Source organism: Phacochoerus africanus, chromosome 6 (genome assembly GCF_016906955.1).
Source record: "Phacochoerus africanus isolate WHEZ1 chromosome 6, ROS_Pafr_v1, whole genome shotgun sequence".
Classification (NCBI taxonomy): Eukaryota; Metazoa; Chordata; class Mammalia; order Artiodactyla; family Suidae; genus Phacochoerus; species Phacochoerus africanus.
In genome coordinates this window covers 125641861-125659587 of record NC_062549.1, presented here as the reverse complement: position 1 = coordinate 125659587, position 17727 = coordinate 125641861, and the positions used below count along the sequence as shown (strand labels likewise).

General features: G+C 49.0%; 1 protein-coding gene across 2 annotated transcripts in view; it reads right to left on the bottom strand.

The window, feature by feature from the left end:
- Positions 1–203: 203 nt before the first annotated feature.
- TGFBR3 (transforming growth factor beta receptor 3) overlaps positions 204–17727 on the bottom strand; it is a 200792-nt gene continuing 183268 nt past the window's right edge. Inside the window, exons 15-17 of one of the 2 annotated variants that reach the window (XM_047785319.1) lie at positions 16086–16127; positions 13397–13504; positions 204–3570 (exon numbers count right to left, since the gene is read on the bottom strand). In XM_047785319.1, the coding sequence (XP_047641275.1) occupies positions 3452–3570; positions 13397–13504; positions 16086–16127 (269 nt within the window). In that variant the 3' untranslated portion in view covers positions 204–3451. The remainder of the gene's footprint in view (positions 3571–13396; positions 13505–16085; positions 16128–17727) is intronic. The other variant, XM_047785318.1, reaches the window with a different exon arrangement.

The following is a 17727-nucleotide window of genomic DNA, read 5'->3' as shown; positions in this document are numbered from 1 at the left end:
CCCACTTCCAGGTTTCCTGCCACATTTTTCTGAGTGGCAGCTCCTGCGTGCCCCCGCCGGTCTGTCCAGCCGGGCACTGCTTAGCCCTGCCCCTCCCTCCTCCTCCCAGTTACAGCGGTTGATAAATTTCAGAGAAAGGCACAAAGAGAAAGGGTTCTAGCTGCCTGAGGGCAGAATTTAATGACGACCAAACAAGACACATATTAATAATTGATATATATCTTTTTATTATGCACATTTGATAAAGGACTTAAAACTGTGGTTATCAAAACTATACATCTAAGCATGGTCACAAAATTGCCGACACACTGAACAGCGAAAAGCGTACGAGAGGGGAGTTCAAACTGGCCACAGGGATTTTTAAGGGTACTCTTTTTACCCTCATCGACGATGAAAAACAGCAACAAAATCAGGCTCATTCAGGAAAAACCAGAAGAGAGAAGTATTGTATTTGGAAACTGATAATAGTCCTTTTTAGAAAAACATCTGTCAGTTTCATGAACAACCCCCAGCTAAAACAAACAGGAAAAAAAAAAATCACACACACCAGTCACCCAACAAAATGTGCTCTGTTATCACAACCAGCAGTGCAACCATCACTCAACCCATGAGGTAGTTACGGTACAAAAAGACTGGCACACCAGTGCCCCCACACACACTCAACCATGCCCACCCCAGAACACACACGGAAAATGGGTTTACAAGCTCATTACAGACAAGGAAAAGACCTTTTTTTGTTGTTGTTTTGTTTAGAAAATGCTATAGAGACAGCTTCAACAGAAGGAATCTGACTTTTCAAATACAGAGAAACAGCTGGTAAACACGCGGTGAGGAGCCATAGGCTATGACACAGATAATCTGCCTTTGGGGTTACAGCATCACGACAATAGCTTTAGCATCAAACAAACCAAACAAAGTGGCCTCTGCACATGAAGGGGGGGTAGCCTGCAGAGGTAACAAAAGACTGCAGACAGAGAAGTTTAACTGGAATATAACAGTTTTAAAGAAACTTGCAGAACGTGTTATAAAATAGAGCTTATACTTTGTATTAAAACTGTGATGTATGAAGCTATTCTCAGAAGCTATGGAGAAAACCCTTTTTTTCTGAATGTTAACTTTTTAGAAATGATTTCAGAAGTACTGAATAACATTTACTCTCCAATTAACATGGGATCAGCTTTCACGGACACGGATTTCTTGATCTGAAGAATATTCTGGAGAGTTAAGACCTGAACAAATAAAGGATGATTGCTTCTCTCTCTTTCTTTTAAAATCTTTTGGTATGTATCCATAAATTTGTAAATTAATTTAAAATTATTTATTAAATCATTGGCAAGGTAGCATCTCTCTCAAAAATATACATTTAAATATATTACAAAAGGTTTTAACCCTGTCCATCTCAGAACTGAATCTTTTAATACCTCTGAAGAGCTAATTTTCATTTTAAGGATGGAAAGGGTTTTTTTTGTTTGTTTGTTTTTAAAGCAAAGAACTGTTCAAAATAATTCACAGTAATTGAAATTAAACATTTCATATGGAGTAACTTAAATTTATCTAAAACACTTAAATATATCTTTATACACAGATTTTTGTAGTAAAATATAGCTATACGTGACTTAAAGACTCTAGTCTTCTTTGAAGACATCTTTAAACTTTTTTATACATAGACTATGCTAACACAATACATTCTGCTGAAGGTTAGGCAAAGCGCATTATTTTCAAACACAGGTAGCGTAATCTAGGTCCCCCACCCCGATACCTTTATGTTAAAAAAAATAATAACTGAAGGGAACGTTTTTTCTAATGGCACATCTTCATCTGTCTGTGGAAATCTGCAAAACGACCAATGCAGATAGCCTGGAAATGGTGGCCTTCAATCGTTTTGATGAAAATTGTTGGGGCTGAATGTCTGTAGGTCAGTCGCTCAGAGTATCACTCTAGGATGCGGTAACAGTGGTTGTCCATCTCCACCTGCTGATGTGCCCTGGAGACACTGCCCTCGGGTCTTGGGTGGCATCCACATGGCCTACTTAAGCATCCATTCGCAGGACCAGGCACATCGTCCTTGTGCTAAGAGCAGTTGGCTTTGCTTGTGAATATTTGAGGGTAGAATTCTATTTGTAGAATTCTTGTTTGGGGAAATTTCGGGAAAAGAATAACATTTGCTTGCAATGAAGCCACCTTCGGTAGCAAATGATACGGGATGGACATTCTCTTCTGGCATTTTTTTTTTTTTAACAGAGAGGTACCAGTTGAGCTTATTTTAGCTGCAAAGTGGCATCGTATTATTCCATTTTAATTAAAATTCACCTCAAATCCTTTTTGAGTTTGGGGAATACGTTTAAGCAAAGAACGAAAGTAATCCCAAAGAGGGCCCCTCTGCCATACCCCATGGCTTTCTTGGCAGAGCTGGTGACACTGTTCAGATAACCAACTGGACTCCAAAAGGATCTGCCATGCATTGGCATCTTACAAGAGCTTGGTTTCTACAAAAGAGTCTATTCAAACGCTTGACGTGTTGTGCGGGGAAACACTAATTCTCCCAAATATATTTAAGAATAAATTCCAACTCTGAAAGGGTAGGATATTTAAAACGGGAATGAATTTTCTCTTCAACTGAGAAAACAAATGTGCCAGATGACAAATTACCTACTTGGACTGGCACGTCCATCACTGTGCAAATTCCTCCTTGACTTTACAGCTGAATGGTGCCCCCATGGATACATTCATTTAGTAGAACACAATGTCATAAATGGGCACGAATCTGCAGTCCCCAATGTGGGCCACTTTCGCTTTCCCAAAGCCTATAACGAAATACAAAATTTGCATTCAGACATGTCTGCAGTGGGTACAGGAGGGTGGGGAGGAGGAAACGGACATTGCGCCGGGCACTGGTTTTGGCCCAGGGCACGCGAAAGGAATGTCACCTGGCTGTGTGTCAGGATGCAGCCCGCCAGGGCTGCAGCCATCGAGCCGACACACGGGTCCCCACCCGTGTGCCAGCAAGGTGGGACGTGTGCATCCAGAAGGTGCAAAGGAGCCGGGGAGGGACACACGCAGAAAGTCTTGCCACGCTTCTTTCGTTTTACGCCTTGGTTCCGTTGGTTATAAGAGAGTGTTGGGCCACATCCCCTCCCTGGTTCTACGACCTGGCTGTTACACTTTTACCAGCTCCTTGCGTCCGGGTCAAACGCAGGGCCCCAGCTTATGGATGTTCTTACCTGGACAAAGCAGCATTTTAAGAACTGGCATGCGTTTCACATTGAAAGCCCCAGGCCTGTGAGGGGCTGGTGGAGAAACCCACCACCTTAGCTTTCTCATATGAATCTAGGGTGTTACAGAAGCCCGGGGTCGCGGTTAGCCTCGCCCTGGGAGGGGGGGTGAGCACAGCAGGTGCCCGTTCCACTGCCGTTGGCTCTCGACGGGGACGCGCGGGCATCCGGGCGGCGGGCTAGGCGGCGCTGCTGCTGGAACAGGGGGTGCTCTGCGTGCTGCCCAGGCTGTGCGCCGCGCTGCTGTTCTCCGAGGCTGGCGGCGAGGTGGGCACGGGCTGCCTTCCTGCGCTGTCTCCTGCAGTTAACAAAGGACAGGGCCGAGAGAGACGCGGGTCACACGTGTGCATTTCTGGAAAGACCACCTTCGCAGATGTTCTCGCCACCGTGGGCACAGCAACTAGACCAGACGGCTGGACACCCTAAGGCTGCTCCGCGGGTTGGTATACTCGCTTTGGTTTCTAAAGCCTCTGCCACGGGGAAGAGAGGACGGTTTTCAAGCCAATGGACAGACAGTTCTGGGGGCAAAGAGCCCCAGTGGTTGAGGACAGGTCCCCGGGATTTGGGTGAGACAACCCTGGAAGAGCCACGGCCCAGCACCGGCGTTCAGAAACCAGCTCTCCTGAAGGAACCGTGGGCTTTGGAGGTGAGACCTTCAAGCTGCAGTAAGAGAACCCGGGCAATCAGAGGCCTCTTTCTGAACGGCCTTGGTCAGGACGGGGCTGGCGACGCTGGATTCTGCCCTCAGCGCCACAGAGAGCGCGCTGTGTGCCCAGCACAGCACCTGCCTGGGAAACGGAGGCACGAGGAACCTGCCCCCAGAAGCAGCTTCTGCCGAAGGGGTAGCTGCTCCCATAGGGGGACGGTGGTGGCCAGGCAACACCCCTCCGCCCTGAGGGTCCCCTGACACATGAGCACACCCTTTTCACTACCCGTAGTTTGCACTTGGTCTGCAAGAGGCTCCAGAGTCACCTTTCCTTCAAGGAAACTGACCTCGGGGCCGCCCTCAAGGAACGGCTCAGGTAGGGAGAAGGGAACAGGCCCTCTGGGACAAACACTGCATTTGCTTTGAAAAGTCAAAGCAGAACCCTCACACACACACACACACACACACACACACACACACACACACACACCCTGCCCCGCCGTGCAGGAAGCCCCGGAGGGGGGCCCGGCCTGTGTGTGCATCGGCCTCCTCTTTCCTGTCGGGCTCGAGAACACAGCCATCAGCCGCAGATAAGCAAGCCTCTGGCCTCCGGGTTAAAACAAAACCCAGCAGCAGGGCCCTGCCCTGGCAGCCGGGATCAGGCCGGGCCCTTCCACAGTCCCCTTGGGGGCCCTCAGAGTCTCTGCCAAACAGCAGCTCCCCGAACCAAGAACCGACTCCGGCCTCTCGGTCTGGTTCCAGGCTTCCTCATCGCCCCTCTTCTGCACCGCACGGCTACACGCCCGCTCTGCCTCCAGCTCGGGGCCGCACTCGCTCCTGCGCTGGGTCCTCGCCGCATCTGCCCTGGGTCTGTGGGATGCGGGGCCAGAGCTGGTCAACGACACGCCTCGGAGGCAGAGCAGCGCTGCCTTTTCACTCCTCTTTTGCTGGCCGCCTGTGTGTTGCACCCTTCCCCGCACTGCCCCTGGCCTTCGTGTGTGTGTGTGTGTGTGTGTGTGTGTGTGTGTGTGTGTGATTAAAGGCAGGAAGGCTGCCTCAGGGACGGGGACTTTGTGCCAGGAACCCACGTTCCCCAGAGGGGGCAACTTCATTTCTAGAAGGAGATCAAATCTGTTCGCGATTCTGAATTCTGAGGTCCGCCAAACAAACACACAAACAAAACACCACCCCCCCAAAAAACCTCCCTGCAACTCATAAAACACAACAAAACCCAAACACCCCCAAGCCTCCAGAGACTGGAGCAACTCGTGATAGACTGAAAAAATTCAGCCGCCTTACAACCCGGGGGTTGGTCCACACCCAGCCGGATTCTCACGTGATCCATGAGCAGAACTCACGTGGCTGCGTGTGAAGCACGTGTTGAAAATATCGTTGCCGCTGGCAACAGAGGATCCATCGGAAAAGCGGGAGGTCAGGAGTCCCCGCTGGCTCGCCTGGGCTCTGCGGCCTGAGCGCAGCCGAAGCAAGGTGGCCTTGGCTCCTCTGCTGACAGCGCACAAGTCTGTCTCAGCCCGAATCTGCCCTGCGCCTGATTCTCCACATTCGGGAAAAGCGCCAGTGCTACTCCCTGTCCAGGAAGTCTGAATATTTGCTTTCCGATGTCTATTTGCCAAATACAATTTGTTGCCATGTCAGTTTATTTTAATCACGGCCCATTAAAAGGTCTTTCAACTTCCAGAGCTTCGGAAAGCCTTGGGCTGCTGGGGCAAAACACTGTCCGAAACGAAACCCCGCAACACACAACAAAAAGCCCCCCCTCAAGACTGCGGGGTACCCTTCACGGGGTGGACAAGTCAGCTTAACCTCATAATCTACTGGCGTGGCGCCAACCGTGTGCCAAGGGCGAGCTTTGTCTGAGAATCTGCTTGGAAATGTTGAAAAGACCCCCTAGCTCTGTGGCTCTGCTCTCAAGTGAGACATAAGCTGTGTCACCACAACCAAGTTGCTAAACACGTTCACCGTTTGAGGAATTAAGAAAAGTCCTTTCATCGTCAGCTGCGAGTGGCGCTACAGAAAAACTCACCCTGAGAAAGCAAGTCGAATGTGCAAATGTCACTGCTTAAAAAAGCCAGTGGAGTCCCTTAGGCTTTCCGAGCTGGGTCCTCTGGTTGTCTGCTCTCGATCACAGTGACCTCTGGTTTCTTGGAGCACTGACTTTCTCTGAGATATCCCCTGGGTGACAAATCCAACCAGCCTACTTCTGGAGACGCTGAGCAGGGAGGACCTCAGGGCTAGCAGAGCAGGCCCACTTAGCGAATGCAAGGCGTGCGAGGAAGGCCCCTCGCTGCTAAACAGCAAACGTGGCCATCAGAAATGTGGTCCGTTTTCACGCTTTGCTCCTAACAGCGCAACCGCTGAGGAAGAGGCATGTGGGGGGAGAGAGGGGGACCGAGGGAGGAGGCAGCCAGTACACTGGACACTCGGGAGGACAAGGCCTCTTGCCACCCAGGCCACCTATGAGCCTGTGGCTGGGCCTGGACATTGCCAGAGATGCTCTTAGAAACAGAAAAACACACATTTTAAGGGGTGACTGTTCCCCTCTCCGGCTTGCGCGGAGCTGTGCAGATCTGACGTCCTGCCACCTGTCAGCAATCGACCTTACAACTGGATCCTCAGCCCTGAGGCTTTCGGTGCAGCAGGTCCTGGGGAAGAAATTTTATCTACAAAAGATGTGAATAACTGGAGAAGCTCCCTGGGGAAACTACAGGAGAGGAGGCTCAAAGACAGGTGAGAGGAATCTCTGTTATTCAGCCCAAAGCAGACAGCTTGCAAATACTGTCCACAGCGGCTTATGACAAAGAGGAGCAGACAGCTGTTTGGGTTCTCCCTGGAGGGCAGAACATGAGGAAATGACTTTAAATGGCAGTGCAGTGATAGGGATTTGGATCACACAGAAGGCAACTTGCTGATTATGCGGACTGGTTATAGAGGGAATTTATGGACTTTCCTGGGAGATAGTTAAGCACTGGATTGAAAACCGTATGCTTGGGGTGATTTAGACTTAATATTACTGGATGCTGCAGAGCTAACAAAGATATTCTCCTCTATGTGGTGGTTGCAATTTTGTACTGATTATTGTCTCTGTCTCTTGATATCCTAGCTGCGATTATTTCCCAAGCTCCCTCCAGGGAGGAGAGTGAATCAGACCACCTTGCACCTAGAGACGCTTCCAATCACTAGTTATTTTCCAAAACTGCCCCTCTTCACTTTTCAAGCTAAGACTTTCCTTTTGTAGGCACATCTCTGCAGGAGGGATGCATTAGATGTAGTTAGAAGTTATGAAGAAAGGGAAAATTTTTTCCGAGGCAGGAATTAAAACTCTTTCAGAATGTCCCAGCTCCCATTTTCTCTCCACATTCCTGCAGTTCGGCCAACCTGCTCGCAGCCGCAGTTGGGTTCTCTGTGGGCATCTTGCTTTACCTTAACCCGAGCCCGTGGGTGAAAAGTGTGGATTCTGCCTTCCTTCCAGTCCCAGTAGGGCTCCCCTTTGTTCCGGCTGCATCTCCTGACCCCTGGGACTTAGCCTCTCACCTAGTTTATCTTTCTGCTCTGACTCTCTTCACTTAGACTACATTTGGGAGCCTGGAGGAACTTCGTAGTTCTCTAAATCCCTTTTCTTTACGCCAGGGTGGTGGAACCCTCCCCTCCCTCATCTGAGAGGAAATCAGGACCTTACTCTCTGACGAGGTTGAAACCAGGGTTCCAGGAACAACCAACACCAGCACAATTGAGGGTAGGGAACCACAATGACAGAGAAGGATTAAATCAACATCTACACGTTACATGTTATGGACCCATTTCTGCCCCCCCCCCCCCCGGCCCCCGCCCCAACACCTGAACACTGAACGCTGACAGCCGGATCTGTATCTTCCATGGAGGAAACAGGAAAACCTATTTCATAGAAAACCTCAGGAGCTCAAGAGGAAAGATCCAAAGATGTGATACCACAAGTTCCTCAGTAAAAGGCCCAGCCAGATGACCCAAAAGGAAACTCACCATCAACGTGTCCCACCCACAGCTCAGAACATCCCCATTTTGAAATAATGCCATATAGATATTTTCAGGAAGATACGATATTGCACCTATTAAACAAGAATAGAATATATATTTTTTAATTCACAGGGAAACTTTCTTGGGATTAAAAAATCTGAAGGCAGTATTTAAAACACAATAAGAAACTGAAAGATAAAGATGAAGAAATTTCCTAGAAAATAAAGATAGGAAAAAGATGGAAAATAGAGAAGGAAAGTTAGAGGATGATTCAAGAAGTTCAACTTTCAAAGAAAATGATTTCTAGACTAAGAGAACAGAGAAAATAGGGGTGAGACAAAGTAAACAATTCTAAAAAAAAGCTAAAAAATGAAGGCCATAGTTTCTAGACTGAAAGGCTCAATTAATGCCCAGCATAATGTATGAAAATACACCTGAATCAAGCACTATCATTGTAAAGTTTCTTCCAGAAAGAAGAAACAAAACAAAACAAAACAGGTCCAGAATCTGAATGGCTTTGAATTTCCCAAAAGCAATCTTCAGTGCCAAAAGTCAGTGAAGAGTGCTTTCAAAATTCTGAAGAAAAATTATTTACAATCTAAAATTCCATACCTTGCTCAACTATCTACCTAGTGCTTGTATGAGATGAGGCTATTTTCGGACATGCAAGGTGTGAAAAACATTTACCTCTTACGTTGTTTGCTCCCTTTAAACTGAGAGGAAGAAAGGCATGGGATACAGGGCCCAGGACACCCACACCTCACAAGTAGTGAGGAAAATGCGTTAGTAGAATACCTGACGTCTGAACGTGTTTGTGTAAGAGGAGAGGGAGACACCTGGCAGAGAGGTGACAAATGAATTTGCGACAAGTATATACAAAACTCAGGGAATAGGGGGTGGAGGGAGAGACAGTGATTAATTCTAGGGAACACTGGAAGTCATGCAGGAGAAACAATACTATTATACCACACGGTCAAGTGGTGATTAGTGTTTAGGCAGTCATGATAATGAAAACAGGAAATGCCGGTCTAACAAAAATTTCAGTGTAATTCTACATGGAGGATGGTGGGGGGCGGGGGGCAGGGAAAGGGGGACGGAAAAGGGCATGCATGTATAATTGGGGCCCAGGGGTGAAAGAGAACTAAATTTTCATTTTCCATAGTAAGAGGTGGGCAGAAAAGACCTAAAACTGACAAGTCAGGAAGTAGCGATATATTCATGTTACTTAGAGATGTGGATTAATGTCCAAGAGGTTAGCTAAGAGTCCAAAACGGTGGTGCTCTGGGGGTGAGAAAAAGGCGTGGAGGCAGTAGCAGACCCGTACTTTTCATCACAGCCTTTAAACTACGTGCACATTGTGATAAAACTAAAATGCTTTCTTAAAAAATAAAAATGCTTTCACTCCTCTGCTCAAAAACAAACAAACAAACAAACAAAAAAACAAAAAACAAAAACAGGTATAATATTGCACATGACTTTGGGGACCTTCATGAGTCCCCTCGAGGTTAGGGACCCCTGACCTAGCGAGGTTCCCGGCAGCTTAAAGGTGCCATGGTTCCATTTCAGCACCATTTCTACCCTGACTGGCCCTCCTCCCTGTACCATCCTCGTGGAAACTGTCAGATTTAGGAATGAATCTTGAAAAGTGAATATAGCCTTAAGAAAGTGTCCCTTATTGTGCTAAAAGCTGTCATAGAAGAAAGGAAGGACGTGGCTTCCTTGGACTGACACCCAAGCCAGTATGTAAAGAGGCCTTCACAGGCCACACCTGCGGCTTGCTCTGTGCTCTGTGCTCTTGCAGGTGGAAGGGAAAGCAGAAGAGGGAAGTGGTCTAAGATAAGGACTGTGTTAGCCACAGAGGCAGGTGCTGCCTAAACCCTAAACATACCGGATAAGGTCTGAGCTGCACAGCTTAGATTATTGCAGAGCTGAATGGACTGAGTCAGTGTATAGACACCTCTTGCCTTTGGCCACTGCACTGTGATCTTCTCTTTCTTATCTAAACATGCTGCAAGCTGACCCAGGTAAGAAACGAAGGGGTTCTGGATGGGAAACCACCACCTGATCCTGAGGCGAGCCTCTCTCCTGCCTGCATGAGGCTGGCACGCCTTACGAGCAGTTGTTACAATGAACCAGGGGCTACAGCTTTTAATACAAAGTTGTTTGAGGAGTTCCCATCAGTGGTGCAGCAGAAGCGAATCCAACTAGGAACCATGAGGTTGCGGGTTCGATCTCTGGCTTCGTTCAGCCGGTTAAAGATCTGGTGTTGCCATGAGCTGTGGTGTAGGTCACAGACGTGGCTCGGATCTGGTGTTGCTGTGACTGTGGTATAGGCCAGCGGCAACAGTCCTGATTCGACCCCTAACCTGGGAACCTCCATATGCCGCAGGTGTGGCCCTAAAATGACAAAGGACAAAAAAAAAAAAAAAAAAAGAAGAAGACACTTGAAGCAGTTATCATATGTGATGCTAAGAGGTTTAGGGCCCTCATGACTGTATCTATAAACCATTTAGCTTCCAAATCAGCATAATTTATTTTGTAGGAAGCCATCACAAGAAGAGTCTTGGGGTTTTGCTTTTGTTTTCGAATCTATTGACAGACCTATTTCTAAGTTAACAAAACTTAAAAACTCCTCCTTAAGTCTCTGGTTGGGGGGCAAAGAGAACAGTAACAACGCACCTTGGATTTTTTTTTTCCCCACACCCATGGCACATGGAAGGTCCCAGGGCCACAGACAGAATTTAAGCCACAGCTGCAACTTTCACCACAGCTGCAGCAACACCGAGTCCTTAACCCACTGCACCGGGCTGGAGATGGAACCTGTGCCTCCACAGCAACCCAAGCCACTGCAGTCAGGTCCTTAAGCCCCTACATCACAGCAGGAACCCCCAACACACCTCGGAATTTAATGAGCAGCAATATGTGCCGTAAAACTAGGTTTGTGAGCGTGGATGCGAGTCTGGGATTACTCGAGGGAGTTGGGTGGGTGTGTTCCCATCGTGAGTGCCACCTGGCCGCCCTCTTCCGCCTGGACCTGGTTCTCTGGCCTGCTGGCCCGAGATGAGCTTCTAGGGTTTGGGGTGCAGCTCTACAACCAAGTCCAGGCACAGCCCAGCAGGTATGTGGTAAGCACCCGTGGGTGACCACCCCAAAGAAAAGCCTCAGGGCCAGGGGGGTCTTCTTGGAGTACTTTCTTTTTTAAAAAAAATGCATCTTTTATTTATTTATTCATTTATTTATGGTTGTACCTCCAGCATGCAAAAGTTCTTGGGCCGGGGATCAAACCGGCACCACAGAGGTGACGCGTCACAGCAGAGACAACAGCAGGTCCTTAACCATGGAACGCCACTGGCGCACTTTCCAGTTCATTCCTCATGTTCTGCTTAAGCTGCCAAGAGCCCTAGCCCCTTACAGCCATGCGAGAGCTCGGGAAACGCTGCAAAGAGCTGTGAGTTTGCGATTCGAATGTGTCGGTCTTCCGGGGACAAGATCATTTACTCTGAGATGCTGCTCCGGGAAAGCCTGTCCCCTCTGGGGCTTATATAAGCTGTTCCTGAGAAAGGAAATTCCTAAACTGCTTAACGGATGTTCATAGACCCTCAGGGTCTTACACGGAAGAGGCTCTTTTCCTCGCGCTCACTGAAATACGCAGGTGACCCCTGACCAACACGGGAGTTGATCCGCATGTACCTTTTACCGGCCGCTCTCCGTGTCCACCGGGCTGTGTGTGTGCTGTCCCGCAGGGTCCACTCCCGAAAAACAGCCACGCGTGCGGGAACCCACACAGTCCAAACCCGCACTGTTTCACAGCCAGCTGGACTTTAGTCCACGGCTGCCGATTAGGGACAACAGTTTGAGGACTCAGAGCCCTACGACTAACCCTCCCAAACCTGTGCCGGGGACTGTGTGACACCAAAGAGGTGATTCCCCTCCTTCTGCCACACTCCAGAATGACTCCGTGGGACAATAAGGAATTTGAAGGAAAGATTCTGATGAGGATTCAGATCTGACGTCTCAGGAGCTCCCTGGTGGCTCAATGGGTTAAGGGTCCGATGCTGTCACTGCTGTGGTGTGGGTTTGATCCGTGGCTCCGATACATCCACATGCCATGGATGCAGCCAAAAATAAAATACAGTGAAAGATGCGATTTCTCAAGATGCACTTCAGTGCTTCTCTTCCCTCGCCAGCAGTCATGGCTTCAGCCTGGCCATGGCTGGACGACCCAAGGAAAGGCCAAAGATCGGGCAGACGCTGGATCCATGGAGAAGCAACGCAATTCTAAGCAGAAGGTCTGGGCCACCACTGGCCACTCACTGATCTGTCTCCAGCAGCTTACCTAGTTCACAGTGTAAACGACAAGCACCCAGGAACGGGCGGTGCCAACTAGCTTGCTGGACATGTCTCAGAGTACACGTCTGTCCGTCCCATATCTGCAAGGCCCTGAAGGAAGAGGCAAGTCCACTGGCTCCTCCCCAGTGCCCCACGGGCTCCCTGAGCCTGGCCTGCCCTCTGTCTCGGGGTCGGTGCAGGTTCTCTATTCAGGCCAGAATGTTTCCACATGGGGACAGGGGGTAAGAGGCAAGGAGAAAGGCACAGGAGCCCTTTTAGGAATGGAAGAGCATAACTGGAAGACAAAGGGCTTTGTTTTTACCATTTTTTTTTTAGGACCGCACCCGCGGCATATGGAGATTCCCAGGCTAGGGGTCGAATGGGAGCTGCACCTGCCGGCCTACGCCAGAGCCACAGCAATGCAGGATCCGAGCCGCGTCTGTGACCTACAGCACAGCTCACAGTAACGCCAGATCCTTAATCCACTGAGCGAGGCCAGGGATGGAACGCAAATCCTCATGGATACTAGTTGGGTTCTTAACCATTGAGCTACAACAGGAACTCCCGTTTTACCATTTTTACCTATTTATAATTTATGAGGATATATTTTGAAAATGTAAATAACTTTCTATAAAGACGAGAATTTTAAGTTTATCAGAAAGGACACGGGGTGGGTTTTTAAAAGGTCAAGAACTTGTGGTGTAAGCCACTGATGGGGGCTGCTAGTGGACAGCGCTCAGCACCTTTGGCAGATAAGGTGCTGAAAGGTAAGAAGATCTTGGCTCCCTCTTTTACTTCCTGCCAGTGATGTGTCTGTTCTGAAGCCTTTAGCTTTCGCTCTCTGTTTCCAGTTTGTCTACATTAGCTTTCTTTAACTAACCACAAAATAGCTTCATTAGGAGCGAAACGTCTGCACCATCTCAGTTGCAATGAACACAAACCTTCCTTTCCTAAAACTGCTCAAAGGAAATTAAATTCTTGCAAAACCCCGTTTATACCAAAGGCAGAGATGTGAAGCGAGTGGGGGGATGAACTCCCTTTTCCCGCATCCCTTCATCCGCGCCGCCGAACACCAAGCAGCCACCCAGTGCGGCAGAGGCACGGGGTGCAGCAACTCCAACGCCGCGGCCACACTGACCTGTGTGAGAATAGATGCACCACAAGGCCCCCGTCAGCAGAGCTCCGATCACAAACGCTGCGAACGCGATGCCCATCACGGTGAGTGTGTCCAGACCATGAAAAATCGCTGCAACGAAGAGAAACCAAGGCACGCTGAGTCCGTCGGCATCACACCCCGCGACCTGACATTTCATTCACAAGGAAGGTCAGAAAGGATGAGAAGTGACTCATAAAACAGGAGGACACATGTTAAAGTCACTGTGTGTGTAGTTTGCAGATACTTTTGCAAGAGAAAAATGAAACTCTCAGATTTCCAAGAGATCCCCAAGTCTGAAATTTATTTTGGGCCACAGACTTATTAAAACATGTGTCGCCGCTGTAAAAATCCCAAGTCTGTGGTCCTCCATCTGAGGACCTACCATTTGAATGAAAAAGCAGCTTGCAAATTCAGAGGTTAAGCGGCTTGTGGCTCAGCGGAAACAAATCTGACTGGCATCCATGAGGACACATGTTCGATTCCTGGCCTCGTTCAGTGGGTTAAGGATCCGGCGCTGCCGTGAGCAGTGGTGTAGGTCGAAGATGTGGCTCAGATCTGGCGTTGCTGTGGCTCGGGCGTAGGCTGGCAGCTACAGCTCCGATTCGACCCCTAGCCTGGGACCCTCCATATGCCACAGGTGCGGCCCTAAAAAGACCAAAAAAAAAAAAACAAAAACAAAAACACCTTAGGAAAATAAGGAGAACTTTCAAGATCAAAATGTGATTCATTGCTTCTTCTTCATTGAACACCTCCAACAGTGAGGCGCTACAGAAAAAACACGGTTCAAATTCTTTGCAAACCTACTTTCGTGCACATTTAAAAGCATGACAGACAACAGGAAGGAAAATGGTGAGAAGGAGAGAACAGCACATAAGGCTCGAGCGTTCCTACGAGTCATCACGTGTCACCCATCTCCTCACATTCAATCCTCCATCTCGACAACCACCTATGGTGTCACAAGCCGCTTTTTAACACTTCTTTTCTTTTTTTCCAACCCTGCTCTTGCTAGGAGGAGAACGGAAATATTTCTCAGTGGGGAGCGATGTCAATTTTATGGTCAGCAAAACATAAATAGAACCAATTGTTCCTCCACTTGGCAAAGGTTTTTGCATGTGAAATTAATTCCAGGCACAGAAATAAAACATTTCCCTTCATTTAAGAGAGCTACTTTCTTTGAATCACTTATAAAAAGGAAAAACCCGTTTCCAAGGGAGCGAGGTTCTCGGTGGAGTAGAATTTCTAAGGTCTCTCTCCCCCGTCAGCCTATGCCATCTCCGTTGTTTCCACACTGGGTCTGCGCTCCTCTCCACTCATCAGAGGCGACTCCGGCTGATCTCCCGGCGAATCCCATCCCTCTGCCTCTCAGCTCTGCGTGGAAGACCCAGCTGGAGACAAGTCTGAGCCCCGGGCAGCGCCAGCACTCAGAGGCTCTCCTTCGGGAAAGGAGGATTCGGAGAAGATTCTGGGGGATCCATATCCCCAAGTTCTGGTCCCTACGCTTCCAGCCCCGTGCCCTCTGGTGTTCATTTGACTTCTAGCAAAAGGGACAGCCCTGTTGCACCTGCTGCATCCAAAAGGCGTTTGGTGTCTTCAGAGGGAGGAAGACTTGGGAAGACCCCCCACGGAGGTGAAGATGACCCAAGCCATCCGTCTCATTTAATCGAGTCTGCAGGACAGGGATTAAAAGAGGACGTGTCTTCCCACGTCCACAGGCGCAGAAGTGGGGCATGATGACAAGTTTCTGGGGAAGACTTTCTAAATGTCTACAGACGCACGTGTCAACCCTGAGACTCGGATTAGGCGACTATGGAGGAAGGTGCCCTCAGGCGTCTCTTTCAGGGTTCACAAGCCCGCCCCATGATACTGTTAGAAGAATATTCTTCAGAGAATGGTTGATGAGGCACTTAGCATGAAGGAACTCTCCAGACTGCCCACTATGTGTACGGGATGGGGTCAGCCATGGAGACTAATCCGGAAAGTCCTAGAGAAGAAAAAAAAACGAGGCAACATTATCTGGAAGAGCTCTGGGCGTGCAGCCAGAAAGCCCAGATTCTAGCCCTGCCTCAGGGCCAATTATAACCATAGGGAAATCACTTCAGTACTTCTGGGTCAGAGTGCTCTTCTGTGGAGAGAAATGAAACTGGCCCAGATCATCTCCAGCGTATCATTTTGTTGCAGCTGGTCGCTCCTTTGGTCTTAGAAGCCCTCTCTCCACACCCCTGGGACTCGTGATTGTCTTAATGTATAGCCACGGGCTCCATTAGCCTCTCCTCCGAGCAGCTAGAAATCCTTAATGACACACAAAGCGCAACACTGGCATGGCTCTATGTTAATGCATTCAGGTCGCAACCCATGTAAGGATGGCCCATAATGACCTTGTCTCTCTAAGACTAAGAAATTCACTCCCTTCTCATGAAGGTGACACACAGCCATGGGTCCACACGTGCTCATCTTTAAAAATGGCAAAGGTAGAGAGGAGAAAAGAAGAACGAAGGAAGGTAAGAGGAAGGGAGAAAGAAAGGAGGAGAAAAAAAAAGGGGGGGGGGAGTGAGAGAGAATGAGAGCAGAAGTCTCCTTATCAAACCTCCAAGTCTGGCGAACGTTCCATAACCAACTCATTCTTATGAAAGCCCAGGAGGCTTTATTTCGAAACAGTTGCATAAAGACTTACGTGGAGAAATTGGATTCGATTCCTTCATGCTTGGACCTGTTTCTGAAACAAAAACATAAATCACGACGCGTTCTGATTTTTTTTCAAAGGAACTGAGTTTTTAAGTAAAAGGTTATCCACATTGCAGCAGAGGCTGACACTCCTCGGTTGGTAAGACTTCTGTTTGTTAGGAATACTCAATGGTCATCTTTGGATATAAAGACCGCACCAGGGAGGACTCAGAAATTTTAAGCCCTGTCCTTTGTTTCTCCAGCTTGATTTCTGAAGGCAAATGCCTCAACCTAAGGCATCGGAGTCTGATAATTCGTGCATGGGGACATGCCTTTATATCGATTTACAAAAGGGTCCCCTACCTTGAAATACCGTGTTTCCCCAGTGTTTTCAATATTACTCCACTTTCAAAAAAGTCTTATGTGAAGGCACCCGAGGGCTCTAAGTGTCTTCATTCTCCCACCGCCGTGCTGTCGTGCTCTGGTTCGGCTTCTCACGGCACATCTTCATCCTCACAGCCTTTTCTGCCTGGTGTCCTTTCTCCACTACTGCTGACTTTTCCAGAGCCCAGAGCTGACTATGCTGCTGCCCAGATTAAACCGCTCAATGACTTCCCTTCATTTATGGGGAAAAAGTCCAGCTCGAGCCCGCACCCAGGTCTGCCTCCCTCTGCCCACCGCTCTCCAGCCACCCTTGCTATTGGCTTCCTCGCCCAGGCCGGGCTCCTCATGGTGAAGTCCCCCCACTGTCCATGCGGTTCCATGTCCTTGCAAGTTCCAAGCCACCCTCGAGACCTGCTCCATTGGCATTTTCCCGGGGAGGGCATCTCTGGCGCTCCCATCACCCCACCTGGTGCCACCCAGCAGGGCAAGTCTCCCCAGTTCTGCTGGCGCCCTCCCTCTCTGTTAGAGATGCGCTTCATCTAGCGTCACACCGGGATTCTCTCGCTTCTTTCTCATTTGCGTGGCCTCAGGACTCAGCCTGGCACAGAACAGCCTTCCCAGAAACGCAAGGTGAAGGAGGATTAGACTGATTCTCTTCTTGTACATGGAGGCAGCGGAGGAAGTTTGGAATGAGACGGTACGAAAATGCCTGCGTGCTTTCCATTTCTACATAAAGCTTTTGTGCTCAGACAGTGGGCCTGATCTCATCTGAGGTTTCAGCCACCCCCGCGGGAGGCAGGGCAAGAAGCCTTATCACCATTTTACAAACGAGCAGCTTGAGACCGTTGCGGGACTTAGCCCAAGGTCACAGCTGGGAAGCATCAGGGCGGGCCTGACCCAAGATTCCAGATTCTGCCTCGAGACTGGCTGGGGAGAGTCATTCTGTCCGTAGCTGGGGCAGCGCCAGCGGAGAAGCACCTTGGGCACAGCTGCGTGTCACGGGCCAGCCTCAACGCTGAGAGCCTCGCAGACCAGGGGGAGCAGGGCACTGCCTACCACTTAGTTCTGTATAAGTGAACTACGGATAACTTTCATATTTTTAAGTCACTGAAAAAAATCAAAATACTATTATTATTTTGCTTTTTAGGGCCACACTTGCGGCACATGGAGGTTCCCAGGCTAGGAGTCAAATCGGAGCGACAGCTGCTGGTCTACACCGCAGCCACAGCCATGAGGGATCTGAGCCGCATGACCCACATCACAGCTCA